The sequence below is a fragment of the Salmo trutta genome, chromosome 15 (assembly GCF_901001165.1).
Source record: "Salmo trutta chromosome 15, fSalTru1.1, whole genome shotgun sequence".
Taxonomy (NCBI): Eukaryota; Metazoa; Chordata; class Actinopteri; order Salmoniformes; family Salmonidae; genus Salmo; species Salmo trutta.
The window spans coordinates 46,870,006-46,890,838 of record NC_042971.1 but is presented as its reverse complement, the minus strand read 5'-3'; the positions used below and the strand labels follow the sequence as shown (position 1 = coordinate 46,890,838).

The 20,833-nt window shown below is 45.3% G+C and overlaps 1 protein-coding gene across 1 annotated transcript in view; it reads right to left on the bottom strand.

Moving 5' to 3' along the window:
* Positions 1-11,308, bottom strand: part of LOC115149170 (leucine-rich repeat-containing protein 75B-like) — a 56,945-nt gene extending 45,637 nt beyond the window's left edge. Inside the window, exon 1 of the mRNA XM_029691768.1 lies at positions 10,723-11,308. Coding sequence (XP_029547628.1) covers positions 10,723-11,067 — 345 coding nt within the window. The 5' untranslated portion in view covers positions 11,068-11,308. The remainder of the gene's footprint in view (positions 1-10,722) is intronic.
* Positions 11,309-20,833: the final 9,525 nt, after the last annotated feature.

Below are 20,833 nucleotides of genomic sequence, written 5' to 3'. Positions count from 1 at the left end.
ATGCAAAACATTTAGGGACTATATCAACAATGAACTAATTGAACATCTACCTAAATATAGTTTTTGGATGGAATGAGACTTAAAAGGAAATTCCAAAGGTAATTTTAGCCTATTATAACCTCCAGGGCACTTTAGTATTTGCTTTCACGCATCACTAAACATATTCTGTGTTTATGCCTTTTAAACTTAATGCTTGCTTGGTGATTTCTTGTTACGGATGAACATAGAGAATAATCCAAAGTAATGAACGTTAATAGCCCAGAAGGGAGATTGGTCTCATTGCTTCCTCTGTGCATCTCCTCTGTGTAATAACTTCCTGTGTGCTGTGATAGAGGCATCTGGCATGCCGCACCACCATCTCAAGGAGATGAACTCCAAATCCAGCCTTCACTGAAAGAAAAAACACCTCTGAGGAAAAACAGGAGAGCTACAAGTACTAACTCTGTTGTTAAAGCGGCTCAGTGGAACGGTTCACTCTTAAAAAAAGGATTCCAAAAGGGTTCTTCAGCTGTCCCCATAGGATAACCTTTTTTAACCCTTAAGGGTTCTACATGGAGCCCAAAAGAGTTCTACCTGGAACCAAAAGGGTTCTACTCGGAACCAAAAATAGTTATTCAAAGGGTTCTCCTACAGGGACAGCCAAATAACCATTTTTTGTTCTAGATAGCAGCTTTTTTCTAAGGGTGTGTTCTGTGTGCTTCCTAAGCGAGCTATTGGAGGACTGACTGATCTGTGTTTGGGAATCTTTCCAAATGGCTGGATACTATATGTATTCAATGGAATGCCAACTCTGGTCCCCATCATCCCTTTTGATATCTCACATCTCTTCAAAGTATGTACCATTCAATCACCCCTTATGAAATCGGGAAGCTACAGTACAGCCTATTTAACCGTTGCATGTATTCATCAAAATGATCTATCACTGCGTAATTGTCTTCAGATAGGGATATATACCATACGGCAGTACACCTCTAGTTAATCTTCTCTGTGGTATGTTAATAATGGGAGGGAGTCTTCTCAACAGTCCTCTTAATCAGGAAGGTGTTTCTCTGAACTTCAAGAGGCCTACCTGTAAGATCAATATAAATAGCTGTCCAAGGGCACTAAACCCCACAGCAAGGCCCAGCTTCATTCATTACAGACACACACTTTTCATTCCCTCTGTTAGTTTGGTGAATCTGTGAAAAGTAAGGACTTGACAAGAGCAGGGCCGGACCACCATATCTGTGGCCCCATGGCACCTACCTCCAACACCCCCCTAATTTCATGCTATTTTACATATTTTGCAATGAGGCAGAGAGAAAAATTTGCAGTTTTAAAGCTAATTTCCTGCAATTCTATACATTTTGCCATGGGCCAGAGAGAAACATTTAGAGATTTATAGCTAACATGCTATTCTACAGATTTTTTCCATAAGGTTGAGAGACAATTTCGCAGTTTTAAAACATATGTTCTGCTATTCTACACATATTGTTATCAAATTTTATTTATCACATGCGTCAAATACAACTGGTGTAGACTTTACTGTGAAGTGTTGCTTACGAGCCCTTCCCAACAATGAAGAGTTTGCCGGACAGTAGCAGAGTGAACAGTCTATGCTGGCTTGGGTGGCTGGAGTCTTTGGCAATTTTTTGGACCTTCCTCTGACACCGCCTGATATAGAGCTCCTAGATGTCAGGGAGCTCGGCCCCACTAGGATGTCCGCACCACCCTCTGTAGCGCTTTGTGATCAAGGGCGGTGCATTTGCCATACAAAGTGGTGATGCAGCCAATCAAGATGTTTTCAATGGTGCAACTGTAGAATTTTGGGGGGATCCGAGTGCCCATGCAAAATATTTTCAGCCTCCTGAGGGGGAAGAGGCGTGCCCTCTTCACGACTGTGCATGTGTGTATGGACCATGTTAAGTCCTTAGTTATGTGGACGCCAAGGAACTTGAAGCTCTCCCCTCTTTTTCCTATAGTCCACAATCAGTTCCTTGGTCTTACTGATGTTGAGGGAGATGTTGTTCTGGCAACACACTGCTAAGTCTCTGACCTCCTCCCTGTAGGCTGACCGATCGCCATCAGTGATCAGGCCTACCACCGTTGTGTCCCCAGCAAACTTGATGATGGTGTTGGAGTCGTGGATGTCCCCACACACACCCCTGAGGGGCCCCCGTGTTTAGGGTCAGCGTGGTGGAGGTGTTGTTCCCTACCCTCACCACCTGGGGCCGGCCTGTCAGGAAGTCCAGGATCTAGTTGATTTGATTAGGATCTCTTTTAGTCCTCATTTGGACTAATTTTCCAAGAGTCCTTAAACATTAAAATAGAATTAATAATATGATCACATTTTCACAAATAACACACTGTTACAAACATGTATAATACACTGACATATTGACCAGATAAATACTCTAACAGTCTGAAAAGATAGATTGATTCCTTAATCTACCATACTCCCGCACAGCCTTCCAATTTTTTATATTTAAATGGTTCTAAAGTATTGTTTGAATTTATATATTGAAAGGTTTCTGGTTTGCTCAGATACATTATTCAATTTCTTTATTGCTCTAAATCCAAATGTTATTTTGCCTATTTCTCTTTTCTGTCTGGATAACACATAGATGGTGGACAATCTATTCCTAGTATTTACTGAATGTCTGTCTATTATGTCATGTCTGACTATGATTAAATTATATGACTTGCTATTTTATCAAATCGATTACCTAATGTTTAATTTATTATGTTATTGAATTAAACCATGCAACAATTAAACCATTAATAACCTGGGGTACCACGGAATAATTAATTATATAGATTGGTTATCTCCCAAATGCACTCTCTGAAGATCTTTTATATCAATAGCAGTCAATTATTAATGGTCACCTCGATCGGTCTCATTCTGATTGTCGTAAGTACTCGGTTATCTGCACGAACCTTAGCTAATAAGTTAAATCAGGAATACGCAAATTGGCTTAATTATTTATTTACTAAATACCTAAATAATCACACAGAATTACATATATATATATATATATATATATATATATATATATATATATATATACACAGGATAGATCACACATCGATTACTAATCATATGACGGCCGGTTACACAAAGGAAGGGGGTTGGGTTTAAATGAAAGAGCGGGAAGACTGAGGGACAAAGGGATTGGGTCTATCGGAACTTGAGGCTATGCTACCGTGAATACAGAATCTCATGCATTCTAATAACCGCCCATTTGAAAAAGGCAAATGCAAGATATATACACTGCTCAAAAAAATAAAGGGAACACTTAAACAACACAATGTAACTCCAAGTCAATCACACTTCTGTGAAATCAAACTGTCCACTTAGGAAGCAACACTGATTGACAATAAATTTCACATGCTGTTGTGGGGACAACAGGTGGAAATTATAGGCAATTAGCAAGACACCCCCAATAAAGGAGTGGTTCTGCAGATGGGGACCACAGACCACTTCTCAGTTCCTATGCTTCCTGGCTGATGTTTTGGTCACTTTTGAATGCTGGCGGTGGTTTCACTCTAGTGGTAGCATGAGACGGAGTCTACAACCCACACAAGTGGCTCAGGGAGTGCAGCTCATCCAGGATGGCACATCAATGCGAGCTGTGGCAAGAAGGTTTGCTGTGTCTGTCAGCGTAGTGTCCAGAGCATGGAGGCGCTACCAAGAGACAGGCCAGTACATCAGGAGACGTAGAGGAGGCCGTAGGAGGGCAACAACCCAGCAGCAGGACCGCTACCTCCGCCTTTGTGCAAGGAGGAGCAGGAGAAGCACTGCCAGAGCCCTGCAAAATGACCTCCAGCAGGCCACAAATGTGCATGTGTTTGCTCAAACGGTCAGAAACAGACTCCATGAGGGTGGTATGAGGGCCCGACGTCCACAGGTGGGGGTTGTGCTTACAGCCCATCACCGTGCAGGACGTTTGGCATTTGCCAGAGAACGTTCTGCTGCCTGCAACATCCTCCAGCATGACCAGTTTGGCGGTGGGTCAGTCATGGTGTAGGGTGGCATTTCTTTGGGGGGCCGCACAGCCCTCCATGTGCTCGCCAGAGGTAGCCTGACTGCCATTAGGTACCGAGATGAGATCCTCAGACCCCTTGTGAGACCATATGCTGGTGCGGTTGGCCCTGGGTTCCTCCTAATGCAAGACAATGCTATACCTCATGTGGCTGGAGTGTGTCAGCAGTTCCTGCAAGAGGAAGGCATTGATGCTATGGACTGGCCCGCCCGTTCCCCAGACCTGAATCCAATTGAGCACATCTGGGACATCATGTCTCGCTCCATCCACCAACGCCACGTTGCACCACAGACTATCCAGGAGTTGGCGGATGCTTTAGTCCAGGTCTGGGAGGAGATCCCTCAGGAGACCATCCGCCACCTCATCAGGAGCATGCCCAGGCGTTGTAGGGAGGTCATACAGGCACGTGTAGGCCACACACACTACTGAGCCTCATTTTGACTTGTTTTAAGGACATTACATCAAAGTTGGATCAGCCTGTAGTGTGGTTTTCCACTTTAATTTTGAGTGTGACTCCAAATCCAGACCTCCATGGGTTGATAAATTGGATTTTCATTGATTATTTTTGTGTGATTTTGTTGTCAGCACATTCAACTATGTAAAGAAAAAAGTATTTAATCAGATTATTTCTTTCATTCAGATCTAGGATGTGTTGTTTAAGTGTTCCCTTTATTTTTTTGAGCAGTGTATATATATATATATATATATATATATATATTTACTCTGAGCTGCGCTCCGATAGATGGGTCTAAGATGGAAGACTGGTTTACCCAGCAGAGATCGCCGTTGTCCTTTGAAGAATCTTAGTTAAAGTACCCTGTCATTCTTCAGAGATGGTCTGTTCTTTCCTAGGCCACGTACGTTTACAGTTGCAGCTGTTAACTCGACGTCTAGGATGTATCACTTCTTTAGTGAATAATCGTTCAAAGTTCATACCAAGTTGGCATAATCAGCTCGTGCTGTATTCTGGCTGGTCTAGTCGAAATTCACCATTCCAGCGTGGTGATCGTCACCTCCACGTTGAAATTCGCCCTTTTAAACGTTAGCACAGCAGTCCTAAGATTTCTGGAACTAAATGTTAATGTCGTTAGGTTGTAGTTGAAATTATCCCTTTTAAACGTATGAACACCAGTCCTCACATCATCGGGAACTGAGTTTGACTTCCGTCAACGGGCTTTTGTACTGGGGGAGGTACCACTCAAGGTACCACGTCCATCTGTACAAACAATAGTACGCAAGTATAAACACCATGGGACTACACAGCCGTCATACCGCTTAGGAAGGAGACACGTTCTGTCTCCTAGAGATAAACGTACTTTGGTGCTGTCACAACTCCCACCGAAGGTGGTTCCTCTGCTTGTTCGGGCGGTGTTCGGCCATCGGCGTCGCCGGCCAACTAGCCATCACCGATCCATATTTATTTTTTATCCTTTTGTTTTGTCTTTGGTACATTCACACCTGGTTTTCATTTGCTTTAATTTCTGTGTGTATATTTATCCCTGTTTCCCGCTTAGGTTTGTGCAGGATTATTTTCATATAGCTCGTTGAGGTTTTCCTCAGTTTATTTCACGTGTGTACAGTGTTTGTAGGATCTGTAAGGAGCGTTGTTTTTCATTTCTGTGAATGACTGTTTGTTCCTATGTCTCGGGCGTTTATTGGTATTATACCTGACCCATTTTTGGAGTTGCCTATCAAAGTCGCTTCAGGTGCGAAAAGTGCAAATCAATTCCAGAACAACACCAAAGGCCCTTGTGAAGATGCTGGAGGAAACAGGTACAAAAGCATCTATATCCACAATAAAACGAGTCCTATATCGACAACCTGAAAGGCCGTTCAGCAAGGAAGAAGCCACTGCTCCAAAACCACCATAAAGACAACTGCACATGGGGACAAAGATTGTACTTTTTTGAGAAATGTCCTCTGGTCTGATGAAACAGAAATAGAATTGTTTGGCCATAATGACCATCGTTATGTTTGGAGGAAAAAGGGGGAGGCTCCCAAAAAGGGGGAGGCTCCCAACCGTGAAGCACGGGGGTGGCAGCATCATGCTGTGGGGGTGCTTTGCTGAATGAGGGACTGGTGCAGTTCACAAAATAGATGGCATCATGAGGAGAGAAATGTATGTGGATATATTGAAGCAACATCTCAAGACATCAGTCAGGAAGTTAAAGCTTGGTCGCAAATGGGTCTTTCAAATGGACAATGCAAGCATACTTCCAAAGTTGTGGCAAAAAGTCAAGGTATTGGAGAGGCCATCACAAAGCCCTGACTCAATCCCATAGAAAATTTGTGGGCAGAACTGAAAAAGCTTGTGTGAGCAATGGGGCCTACAAACCTGACTCAGTTACACCAGCTCTGTCAGGAGGAATGGGCCAAAATTCACCCAACTTATTGTGAGAAGCTTGTGGAAGGCTACCCGAAACGTTTGCCCCAAATTAAAATTTAAAGGCAATGATACCAAATACTAATTGAGTGTATGTAAACTTCTGACCCACTGGGAATGTGATGAAAGAAATAAAATCTGAAATAAATAATTATCTCTACTATTATTCTGACATTTCACATTCTTAAAATAAAGTGGTGATCCTAACTGACCTAAGACAGGGAACTTTTACTAGGATTAAATGTCAGGAATTTAGAAAAACTGAGTTTAAATGTATTTGGCTAGGGTGTATGTAAACTTCCGACTTCAACTGTATGTGATGAGATGTATACATATTGTGGATAGAATATGTACACTGAACAAAAATATAAACACAACATGTAAATTGTTGGTCCCATGTTTCGTGAGCTGAAAAAAGAAATCCCTGACATTTTCCACACGCCCAAAAAGCACACTTCACTCAAATTTGTTTACATCCCTGTTGGTGAGCATTTCTCCTTTGCCAAGATAATCCATCCACCTGACAGGTGTGGCGTATCAAGAAGCTGATTATACAGCATGAGGAGTATTTCTGTCAGTAATAAAGCCCTTTCGTGGGGAAAGACTCATTCTGATTGGCTGGGCCTGGCACTCCAGGGGGTTGACCTGGCTGCCAAGTGAATGGACCTATGCCCTTCAAACCCACCCATGGTTTCACCCCTGCCCAGACATGTGAAATCCATCAATTGACTGATTTCCTTATATGAACTGTAACTCAGTAAAAAGGTTACATTTGTTGCATGTTGCGTTTTATATTTTTGTTCAGTATAGTATATCTGAAGAAAACGTAGGATAGTACATGTACAGCAAAAATGTAATAGGATGGCCTTGACTAGAACCCAGTATATACATATGAAATGGGTAAAAGTAGTATGTAAAAATTATTAAAGTGACCAGTGTTCCATGTCTATGTACATAGGACAGCAGCCCCTAAGGTGCAGGGTTGAGTAACCAGGTGGTAGCCAGCTAGTGACAGTGACTAAGTTCAGGGCAGGGTACTGGGTGGAGGCCGGCTAGTGATGGCTATTTAACAGTCTGATGGCTTTGAGATAGAAGCAGTTTTTCAGTCTCTCGGTCCCAGCATTGATGCACCTGTACTGACCTCGCCTTCTGGATGATAGCGGGGTGAGCAGGCTGTGGTTCGGGTGGCCGAGCCAAATTTCTTCAGCCTCCTGAGCTGTTGCGCCTACTTCACCACACTGTCTGTGTGGGTGGATCAGTTCAGGATGAGAACTCTCTTGGTAGATTAAATGGTCTGCAGCATGCCATGAGCTATAGTATATCAGGTGAACAAAAGCTTGAGATTTCCTTCACATTTGAAACAGCACACCAGTTGTTATTTATGAAAAAATATTCTCCACCCGCTTTTGACTTCTCCGAAGTCGCTGTACGATCCTGCCGCTGCATGGAGAATCCACTGAGTACTATGTGCATAGCGTCATCATCTAGCCAACTTTCAGTAAAACACAATATTGCAACTTTTCAAGTCTCTCTGATAGCAAACGCTCAAACAAAGCTCATCCATCTTATTCTCGAGTGATAGGACATTTGCCAATAGAACGGAGGGGAGCTCCATTCGGTTTTCTCTTCGCCTCAATTTCACCAGGACATCACCTCGTCTCCCATGTCTACGCCTGCAGCGTTTTGGTAGCCAATGGAACAAAGGAATAGGGTCCAGCATGAACGGTGGAACAGCTGAGTCAGAGTTGAAGACGTATTTGAAGTCGAAATCGAGGTTAGTAACTGTCGATCTGATGTCTAGAAGTGCTTGGTGGTCATATGTGAAAATAGTATTACCTTTCTGTACAAAAAAGGTAAGGATAAACATGATAAAATTCACTATAAAGCACAGTTTGGTTGGAACTCGTAAGATGTTCGGCGCTATCTTGTCACACATCTTGTCATGAGGCTTGAGAGAAAAAAATTTAAAGCAAGTTTTCTGCAATTCTACACATTTTTCCATGGCTTATGACGTGTTCATATGCTATCTGGGGGGGGCAGCCAACTTGTTCATATGCTATCTGGGGGGGTTCGACCTCCAGGGGGACCGCAACCGATGTGTTCATATGCTATCTGGGGGCTCCGACCTCCAGGGGGACTGCAACCGACTTGTTCATTTGCTATCTGGGGGGGTTCGACCTCCAGGGGGACCACAACCGACGTGTTCATATGCTATCTGGGGGGGTTCGACCTCCAGGGGGACCGCAACCGACGTGTTCATATGCTATCTGGGGGGGTTCGACCTCCAGGGGGACCACAACCAACGTGTTCATATGCTATCTGGGGGGGTTCGACCTCCAGGGGGACCACAACCAACGTGTTCATATGCTATCTGTCGGGGCACCGACCTCCAGGGGGACCGCAACCGACGTGTTCATATGCTATATATACTATTTGTATTTTTTGAGGGGTTGGGGGCCCCCTGGTAGTCAGGGTCCCAGGGCACCCGGTCGGTAATACAGCCATAAACAAGAGAAGGTGGAGCTGAGCAAGTTTTCATTAATGTAACTTCAGGGCTACAGGGAAGCAGAGCAGTGCAAGTTTACGCCTTTTGCTGCTGTTTAAATTTGATGATTGGCACGTGGCTCAGATAATTCACTAATTTGTGTGCAATTCACAAGCACTATCCAGCATGGCAGGATAAATATGTGAACACATTTAATGTACACTATGTAGAACTGTGGAATGCAGGAAAACATTGCATTTCTGTGTCCCTGAGAATAATATCTAAGGAATAGAAAATTGGCCTTTCGTTTAACATATTCAGTGGTTGCCCTCTATATACTCTATTTCAGTCTCCGTTTGTCACCTGTCTGAAATGTGATATTCCAGGAAGAGCCTGAAGACCTACACCTCAACAGCAGTGAAGGTGTTACCATACATACCTGAGCCAGACAATCTGACACAGCAGTTACAATTTTGATCTGTGATTATGTAAGGGGCAAGCCACTGAATAATTGTACCCTGAACTAAATTACACTATATATACAAAAGTATGTGGACACCCCTTCAAATGAGTGGATTCTGCTATTTCAGCCACACCTGTTGCTTGAAGGTGTATAAAATCGAGCACACAGCCATGCAATCTCCATAGACAAACATTGGCAGTAGAATGGCCTTACTGAAGAGCTCAGTGACATTCAATATGTCACTGTCATAGGATGCCACCTTTCAAACTAGTCCGTTCATCACATTTCTACCGTGCTAGAGCTGCCCGGTCAACTGTAAGTGCTGTTATTGTGAAGTGGAAACGTCTAGGAGCAACAACGGGTCAGCCGTGAAGTGGTAGGTCACACAAGCTCACAGAATGGTACAACCGAGTGCTGAAGCGCGTAGCGTGTTAAAATTGTCTGTCCTCTGTTGCAACCCTCACTACCAAGTTCCAAACTGCCTTTGGAAGCGATGCCAAGTGTCTTCTGGAGTGGTGTAAACCTCGCTGCCATTGGATTCTGGAGCAGTGGAAACGCGTTCTCTGCAGGGATGAATTACGCTTCACCATCTGGCAGTCCGACGGACAAATCTGGATTTGGCGGATGCCAGGAGCACGCTACCTGCCCCCAATGCATAGTGCCAACTGTAAAGTTTGGTGGAGGAATAATGGTCTGGGGCTGTTTTTCATGGTTCGGACTAGGCCCCTTAGATCCAGTGAAGGGAAATCATAATGCTACAGCATACAGTGACATTCTAGATGATTCTGTGCTTCCAACTTTGTGGCAACAGTTTGGGCAAGGCCCCTTCCTGTTCCAGCATAACAATGTCCCCTTGCACAAAGCGAGGTCCATACAGAAATGGTTTGTCGAGAATGGTGTGGAAGAACTTGACTGGCCTGCACAGAGCCCTGACCTCAACCCCATCGAACACCTTTGGCATGAATTGGAACACACACTGCGACCCAGGCCTAATCACCCAACATCAGTGCCCAACCTCACTAATGCTCTTGTGGCTGAATGGAAGCAAGTTCACGCAGAAAATAAAGAGACTGTGACAAACCGTAAATCATTTTAAAGGGGAAACCCCAAAATATGAAGTAACACGCCTAATTTACAGACAAACCTACAGTCGCTTACACATGCATAATAATCTAATACAAATAATAGATGCAGCATTCTACCAGTACATTTCACATTTTTGATCAGGCTGACTTGAGTGACAACCTGTGGATACTGCTGTTCTAACAGCATCAAATTCTGCAGGTGCACCAGATAACTTACGGACGGCCACATCTTATGAAGTTTAGGAGAAGTAAACTATTATTCAATGTTAAACATTCTCTCTTACCTTTCTTAGCAATTTCAGCACCTCGACTGCTTGTTCTTGTTTCTGTTCTCGAAGAAGCTTCTGTATTTCCCGGATCCATGCCACCCGTCTCACATAGGGGCTGTGGTTGATTTTCCGCAGCATCCCTGGGAGCTTGTCTGACTTCAGCATCAGGGATGTAAACAAGAATTCCCCGCCTCCCCTGCCACCACTCCGCTCTGCTTCTCCGGAGCTGTCATGCTGCTGGCGTCTCCTCTTAGAAAATGTGGTTTCTATTTGGTCCAGACTACTTTGCCTGGTCAATTTAGAACCCATTACTTCACAGAATGTTTCAGTTGAACAACGGTTCCTAGACGCTATATACATGTACCTGACAGAATGTATCCATAACAGTTACATTGTAGCCTAAACTTGGATATTGAGTAACGCACGCAGGTATTTTTTTTATCTGAACAGTATGAAAACAAAGGGAGAAAATATGAGCGGAGGTTGATAAATTACTATATTACTATATTCTCTATTAGATTACATTTAGAGCATTACACCAGCAGTATTGCATAGCTTTCTATTCATATTCAAATCATTTCCACCGTCTTGCCGTTATAACCATGCACTGCCACAACAGAGCTCGAGCAGTCAGTGTAGCCTACTACAACATCACGTGGAGATCGTGGTCTTTGCTTCCAATAAGAATCCGCGCTGCCTAGATCAGTCATGCGATTACTCTCTCGGTATCAGTGACTGTCCAAGAACAGTTATGTTGTTTAGCAGCTAATGATGGGTTAGCTTTCTTTTGAGAGGGATGATTTAATACTAATACATTTTGTACACAGTTTGTCAATTATCATAGTAATTATCATATCACATACTATCAGTCTGAATAATGACGCAGGAGGAGATGGCTGCCGTTTTACGATCCCCTAACCTATGGTGTGTTTTTTTTTTGTTATTTGTAACTTATTTTGTACATAATGTTTCTGCCACCATGTCTTATCACCAAACATAGCTTCTCGATATCAGGACAGCGATTACTCACCCCATACTGGATGAATACTTTTTCTTTATTAACAAGTCGGAAGGGAAGGATTTACTTCAGACTCCTGACAAGACCCTCATCCCTGTCATTCGCAGGAGAAAGAGACGGAGATATCGGGACAAAGGTCTGGGTGCCTTGTAAGGATCCGATGATGAGTGGGTAATCTCCCTTTACCATTGGTCCTATTAGCCAATGTACAATCAATGGATAATAACATAGACAAACTATGATCACGTATATCCTACCAACGGGACATTTAAAAACTGTAATATCTTATGTTTCACCAAGTCGTGGCTGAACTACGACATGAATAACATACAGCTGGCGGGTTTTACGCTTTTTCGGCAGGATAGAACAACGGCCTCTGGTAAGACAAGGGGTGGCGGTCTATTTATATTTCTAAACAACAGCTGGTGCACGAAATCTAAGGAAGTCCTGAGGTTTTGCTCACCTGATAAGCTGTAGACCACACTATTAACCAAGAGTTTTCATCTATATTCTTCGTAGCTGTCAATTTACCATCACAAACCGATGCTGGCACTAAGACCGCACTCAATGAGCTGTATGCGGCCATAAGAAAACAGGAAAACGCGCACCCAGAGGTGGCGCTCCTAGTGGCCGGGGACTTTAATGCAGGGAAACGTAAATCCGTTTTACCTCATTTCTACCAGCCTGTTAAATGTGCAACCAGAGGGAAAAAAACTCTAGACCACCTTTACTCCACACACAGAGATGCTTACAAAAACTCCTTCGCCCTCCGTTTGGCAAATCTGACCATCATTTTAACCTATTGATTGCTGCTAACAAGCAAAAACTAAAGCAGGAAGCACCAGTGACTCGGTCACTAAAAAAGTGTCCAGATGAAGCAGATGCTACAGGACTGTTTTGCTAGTACAGACTGGAATATGTTCCGGGATTCTTCCGATGGCATTGAGGAGTACACCACATCAGTCATTGGCTTCATCAATAAGTGCATCGATGACGTCGTCCCCACAGTGACCGTACGTACATACCCCAACCAGAAGCCATGGATTACAGGCAGCATCCACACTGAGCTAAAGGCTAGAGCTGCCGCTTTCAAGGAGCGGGACTCTAACCCGGAAGCTTATAAGAAATCTCGCTATGCCCTCCGACGAACCATCAAACAGGCAAAGCATCAATACAGGACTAAGATTGAATCATACTACAACGGCTCTGACGCTCGTCAGATGTGGCAAGGCTTGCAAACTATTACAGACTACAAAGGGAAGCACAGCGTCGAGCTGCCCAGTGACACAAACCTACCAGACGAGCTAAATTACTTATATGTTCGATTCGAGGCAAGTAACACTAAAATGTGCATGAGAGCATCAGCTGTTCCGGACGACTGTGTGATCACGCTCTCTGTTGCCGATGTGAGTAAGACCTTTAAACAGGTCAACATTCACAAGGCCGCAGGGCCAGATGGATTTCCAGGACGTGTACTCCGAGCATGCGCTGACCAACTGGCAAATGTCTTCACTGACATTTTTAACCTGTCCCTGACTGAGTCTGTAATACCAACATGTTTCAAGCAGACCACCATAGTCCCTGCACCCAAGAACACTAAGGTAACCTGCCTAAATGACTACCGACCCGTAGTGCTCACGTCTGTAGCCATGAAGTGCTTTGAAAGGCTGGTCATGGCTCACATCAACACCATTATTCCAGAAACCCTAGACCCACTCCAATTTGCATACCGCCCCCAACAGATCCAGAGATGATGCAATCACTATTGCACTCAACTCTGCCCTTTCCCACCTGGACAAAAGGAACAGCTATGTGAGAATGCTATTCATTGACAACAGCTCAACGTTCAACACCATAGCGCCCTCAAAGCTCATCACTAAGCTAAGGAACCTGGCACCTCCCTCTGCAACTGGATCCTGGACTTCCTAACGGGCCACCACCAGGTGGTAAGGGTAGGTAACAACACATCCGCCACGCTGATCCTCAACACGGGGACCCCTCAGGGGTACGTGCACAGTCCCCTCCTGCACTCCCTGTTCACTCATGACTGCATGGCCAGGTACAACTCCAACACCATCATCAAGTTTGCCGACGACACAACAGTGGTAGGCCTGATCACCGACAACGATGAGCTAGCCTGTAGGGAGGAGGTCAGAGACCTGGTTGTCTAGTGCAGGACAACCTCTCCCTCAACGTGATCAAGACAAAGGAGATGATTGCGGACTACAGGAAAACGAGGACGAGCACGCCCCCATTCTCATCGACGGGGCTATAGTGGAGCAGGTTGAGAGCTTCAAGTTCCTTGGTGTCCGCATCACCAACAAACTATCATGGTCCAAACATACGAAGACAGTCGTGAATAGGGCACGACAAAGCGTTATTCCCCCTCAGGAGACTGAAATGATTTGGCATGGGTCCTCAGATCCTCAAAAGGTTCTACAGCTGCACCATTGAGAGCATCCTGACTGGTTGCATCATTGCCTGGTACGGCAACTGCTCGGCCTCCGACCGCAAGGCAATACAGAGGGTAGTACGTACGGCCCAGTACATCATTGGGGCCAAGCTTCCTGCCATCCAGGACCTCTATACCAGGCGGTGTCAGAGGAAGGCCCTGAAAATTGTCAAAGACTCCAGCCACCCTAGTCATAAACTGTTCTCTCTGCTACCGCATGGCAAGCGGTAACGGAGCGCCAAGTCTAGGTCCAAAAGGCTTAACAACTTCTACCCCAAGCCATAAGACTCCTGAACAGCTAATCAAAGGGCTACCCAGACCCCTCTTTTATGCTGCTGCTACTCTCTGTTTATTATCTATGCATAGTGTCAGAGTCTAGGTGGTGTGGGTAAGGCGGAGTTAAGGCGCAGGACACAGAGATGAGCACTAATAGTAACTTTACTCAAAATCAATCTTCCAACAATGAGAACGAAAATCCAGAATCACATAAATGAGACAACTGACAACAATAAACACGCACAAAATCATGATGGCTCCAGAGGGTTAAATAGGGAAATAATTAAAACGTAATGGGAACCAGGTGTGAACAATACAGACAAAACAAATGGAAAAAGAAATGTAGATCGGTGGAGGCTAGAAAGCCGGTGACGTCGACCGCCGAACGCCGCCCGAACAAGAAGAGGCACCAACTTCGGCGGAAGTCGTGACAGTACCCCCCCCCAGTACCCCCCGACACCATCCTTGAGGACGACCTGGAGGACGAGGCACAGGACGATCCGGGTGGAAACGGTGAAATTCCTGCAGTAAGGAAGGGTCCAGGATGTCCTCCACTGGCACCCAGCATCTCTCTTCCGGACCGTACCCCTCCCACTCCACGAGGCACTGAAGTCCCCTCGCCCGACGCCTTGAGTCCATAATGGCTCGCACAGTATACGCCGGGGCCCCCTCGATGTCCAGAGGGGGTGGATGAACCTCCCGCACCTCAGACTGCTGGTGCGGACCAGCCACCACCGGTCTGAGGAGAGACGCATGGAACGAGGGGTTAATACGGTAATCAGGAGGGAGCTGTAACCTATAACAAACCTTGTTCAGTCTCCTCAGGACTTTAAATGGCCCCACAAACCGCGGACCCAGCTTCCGGCAGGGCAGGCGAAGGGGTAGGTTTCGGGTCGAGAGCCAGACCCGATCCCCCGGTGCATACACCGGGGCCTCACTGCGGTGGCGGTCGGCGCTCGCCTTCTGCCGCCCGAAACCATTCGTCTACCGCAGGTGCTTCAATCTGGCTATGATGGAATGGTGCCAGGACCGGCTGATAACCTAATACACATTGAAAAGGAGATAGGTTAGTGGACGAGTGGCAGAGGGAGTTTTGGGCCATCTCTGCCCAGGGGATGAAAGCCGCCCACTCCCCCGCCCACTCCCCCGGCCAGGACCGCAGAAACCTACCCACATCCTGGTTAACTCTCTTCACCTGCCCGTTACTCTCGGGGTGAAAACCTGAGGTGAGGCTGACCGAGACCCCTAGGCGTTCCATAAACACCCTCCAGACCCTAGACGTGAACTGGGGACCCCGATCAGAAACGATATCCTCAGGCACCCCGTAGTGCCGGAAGACGTGGGTGAACAGGGCCTCCTCAGTCTGTAGAGCCGTACGGAGACCGGGCAAATGAAGGAGACGGCAGGACTTAGAAAACCGATCCACAACAACCAGGATCGTGGTGTTTCCCTGTGACGGAGGAAGATCCGTCACGAAATCCACCGATAGGAGTGACCACGGCCGTTGTGGAACGGGTAGGGGTTGTAATTTCCCTCTAGGCAGGTGTCTCGGTTCCTTTCACTGGGCGCACACTGAGCAGGAGGAAACATAAACCCTCACGTCCTTAGCTAAAGTGGGCCATCAGTACTTCCCACTAAGACAGCGCACTGTCCGACCGATGCCAGGATGACCAGAGGAAGGTGACGTGTGAGCCCAACAGATCAAACGATCATGGACATCAGACGGAACATACTGACGCCCAACTGGACACTGGTTGGGAGTGGGCTCTGTACGTAACGCCCGCTCAATGTCCGCGTCCACCTCCCATACCACCGGTGCCACCAGGCAAGAAGCCGGAAGTATGGGAGTGGGATCCGTTCCTCTGTGTCATACATCCGTGACAGTGCATCTGCCTTAGCGTTCAGGGAACCTGGTCTGTAGGAAAAGGTGAAAACAAAATGGGTGAAAAACATGGCCCACCTTGCCTGACGAGGGTTCAGTCTCCTCGCCGCCTGGATGTACTCCAGATTGCGGTGGTCAGCCCAAATGAGGAAAGGTTGTTTAGCCCCCTCAAGCCAATGCCTCCACGCCTTCAGAGCCTTGACAAAAGCCAACAGCTCCCGATCACCCACATCATTGTTTCGCTCCGCCGGGCTGAGCATCTTTGAAAAAAAAGCACAGGGTGCTTTGGTGGCGTACCCGAGCGCTGAGACAACACAGCTCCTATCCCAGCCTTGGACGCGTCCACCTCTACTATAAATGCCAAAGAGGGATCAGGATGAGCCAGCACGGGAGCCGAGGTAAACAGAGCCTTCAGGTGACCAAAAGCCCTGTCCGCCCCAGCTGACCACTGCAGTCGCACCGGTCCCCCCTTTAGCAAAGAGGTAATGGGAGCCGCTACCTGACCAAAGCCCCGGATAAACCTCCGGTATTAGTTGGCAAACCCTAAAAATCGCTGCACCTCCTTTACCGTGGTTGGAGTCGGCCAATTATGCACGGCTGAAATGGGGTCCTTCTCCATCGTCCTTCTCCACCGGGAGGGGGATGAGTGGAAAACAGCATTTAGTACCACCTCTGGGCACTATGAGTACCTTGTCATGCCGTACGGGTTGATGAATGCTCCATTAGTCTTTCAATCATTTGTAGACGCGATTTTCAGGGACCTGCACGGGCAGGGTGTAGTGATGAATATAGATGACATTCTAATATACTCCGCTACACGCACCGAGCATGTGTCCCTGGTGCGCAAGGTGCTTGGTCGACTGTTGGAGCATGACCTGTACGTCAAGGCTGAAAAATGTCTGTTCTTCCAACAGTCCGTCTCCTTCCTAGGATACCGCCTGTCCGCGACAGGGGATACCACCTGTCCGCGCCACCCCTGTCGCGAAACAGGAAGCTCTGGGTAAGTTGGGTGCCTGCTCACCTGGGATGATCCACCAGTGCCCTGCCTGCTGCCTCGACTCCCTGGAGAACCTCCCCAGCACCGACCAGCAGTGTGTCCTCTGTGGCCACAGGTGGTGCAGGGAATGGTCCCCCCTCCGGTCCCCCTCATAGCAGCACTTCCTAGCTCCATTGGTGTCGGATCTGAGGTGCTGGGGGATGGAACTGACGGACACCGATGCGGACGTCCGCGGGAGGCCAACAGGTTATCCAGCCTGATGGATAGGTCTACCAGCTGGTCAAAGGTAAGGGTGGTGTCCCTGCAGGCTAGCTCCCTACGAACGTAATGGGAACCAGATGTGAACAATACAGACAAAACAAAGGGAAAAGAAATGTAGATCGGTGGAGGCTAGAAAGCCGGTGACGTCGACCGCCGAACGCCAACCGAACAAGGATAGGCACCAACTTCGGCGGAAGTCGTGACATATAGTCACTTTAACTGTACCTACCTGTACATATGTGACTCGATTCAAGAAACTAGGCGTATGTTTACACATTCTGTCTGTGTAAACTGCCTGTGGTTTCTTCACTAACTAGCGCTTGTGTATGCAAATCAGGGCCACTGAATATAAACTTTTGTCTGTGTGTGTGTGTGTGTTTGTGTGTCCACTGTACATCTCAGAGACACGTTGCAGAAAGGGGGCTCTGCAGTGGATGCATCTATTGCTGTCTTGCTGTGTGTTGGGCTGGTGAATGCCCACAGCATGGGCATTGGAGGAGGTCTCTTCTTCACCATCTATAATGCCACAACTGGTAGAGTCTAAGCCCTAATCCTTGACTTAAACCTATACCAACTGTATCTTTAATGATGTCAACAAATCCAACATTGACTGGCACAACTGAACTAAAAACAGGAAATGTAATAGCTCACTCCATTGTAACTTGGTGTGATGTAATCATGATTTTGTCTTCCTTCACAGGAAAGGTAGAGACCACTGATTCCAGAGAGACGGCTCCCGCCAAAAAAAGATGCACATTTACAATGAAAGATGGCCTTGCAATAGAGTCAAAAGACACTGAGATTTATTGTCACATGCACTAGTACAGTGAAATGCCTTTCTTGCTAGCTCTTTCCCAACAATGAAGTAATCAATATCAGTAGTACTATTAAATAAAGTAAAGTACTATACTGAACAAAAATAAAAACGCAACATGCAACAATTTCAAAGATTTTACGGAGGTCCAGTTCATATATGAAAATCAGTCAATTGAAATCAATTAATTAGGCCCTAATATATGGATTTCACATGACTGGTCACCTTTAGCCATCAGAGTATTACAGAGTATTCTATACTTAAATAATATACACTACCGGTCAAAAGCTTTAGAACACCTACTCATTCAAGAGTTTTTCTTTATTTTTTACTATTTTCTACATTGTAGAATAATAGTGAAGACATCAAAACTATGAAATAACACATATGGAATCATGTTGTAACCAAAAAAGTGTTAAACAAATCAAAATATATTTTATATTCAAATAGCCACACTTTGCCTTGATGACAGCTTTGCATACTCCTGGCATTCTCTCAACCAGGTTCACCTGGAATGCTTTTCCAACAGGCTTGAAGGAGTTCCCACATATGCTGAGCACTTGTTGGCTGCTTTTCCTTCACTCTGCTTTCCGATTCATCCCAAACCATCTCAATTTGGTTGAGGTCAGGGGATTGTGGAGGCTAGGTCATCTGACGCAGCACTCGATCACTCTCCTTCTTTGTAAAATAGCCCTTACACAGCATGGAGGTGTGTTGGGTCATTGTCCTGTTGAAAAACAAATGATAGTCCCACAAAGCCCAAACCAGATGAGATGGTGTATCGCTGCAGAATGCTGTGGTGACATGCTGGTTAAGTGTAACTTGAATTCTAAATAAATCACAGACAGTGTCACCAGCAAAGCACCCCCACACCATAACACCTCCTCCTCCTTGCTTTACGGTGGGAACCACACATGCTGAGATCATCTGTTCACCCACACCGCATCTCACAGAGACATGGTGGTTGGAACTAAAAATCTCAAATTTGGACTCCTGACCAAAGGACAGATTTCCACCGGTCTTGCTCATGATTCTTAGCCCAAGCTAGTCTCTTCTTCTTATTGGTGTCCTTTAGTGGTGGTTTCTTTGCAGCAATTCTACCATGAAGGCTTGATTTACAGTCTCCTCTGAACAGTTGATGTTAGGATGTGTCTGTTACTTGAACTAGGTGAAGCATTTATTTGGGCTGCAATTTCTGAGGCTGGTAACTCTAATTAACTTATCCTCTGCAGCAGAGGCAACTCTGGGTCTTCCTTTCCTGTGGCGGTCCTCATGAGAGACAGTTTCATCACAGCACTTGATGGTTTTTGCAACTTCACTTGAAGAAACTTTAAAAGTTCTTGAAATGTTCCATATTGACTGACCATCATGTCTTAAAGTAATGATGGACTGTCATTTCTCTTTGCTTATTTGAGCTCTTCTTGCCATAATATTAACTTGGTCTTTTACCTAATAGGGCTATCTTCTGTATACCACCCCCACCTTGTCACAACACAACTGATTGGCTCAAATGCATTAAGAAGGAAGAAATTCCACAAGTTAACTTTTTAAGAATGCACACCTGTTAATTGAAATGTATTTCAGGTGATTACCTCATGAAGCTGGTTGAGAGAATGCCAAGAGTGTCCAAAGCTGTCATCAAGGCAAAGGGTGGCTATTTGAAGAATCTCAAATATAAAACATATTTTGATTTGTTTAACACTTTTTTGCCTACTATAGGATTCCATATGTGTTATTTCATAGGTTTGATGTATTCACTATTATTCTACAATGTAAAAGGAAAGATAAACCAAAGGATAAAATACATTATGGAGTTGCTGTATTGTCAAGAAATAGCCTACTGAAAGTCTGGTGTGAAACGAGGTGATGTTTTGTCATTCTAGAATAAAAAATATGTATATTTATAAACCTCAGCAATATAGGTGTGTTAAAAATGTATACCATTTCAACCATTGTTGCACTCTTTGAAGATAAACATTACATTTGAAAAAAGTCAAACCAATCCATATGTGATGTTCCTAGCAGAGAATATAGATCTACTACAAATCATGGCTGGGGACAATTTGAATTGAAGGCAGTCAATTCAGGAAGTGATTTTATAAAAAATACATTTTAAAAAGGACACTTTAAAAAAAAAAATAGCTTCTACACCTCAGTTTATTGAGAAGTCATTGAAAATAGATGCATTCTTTTGTTTCTGTTATTGTTATTTAAGTCTACTTACTGAATTGACTGCCTTCACTTCAAATTGACCTCTGTTACAAATAATGTGCCACTACCTTTTCGGGTGTTAGCGATTATGTGCAACAAGACGTGCAACAAGACGTGCAACAAGACGTGCAACAAGACGTGCAACAAGACGTGCAACAAGATGGTGAAGGGGTGGCAGGTAGCCTAGTGGTTAGAGCATTGGGCTTGCTGGATCG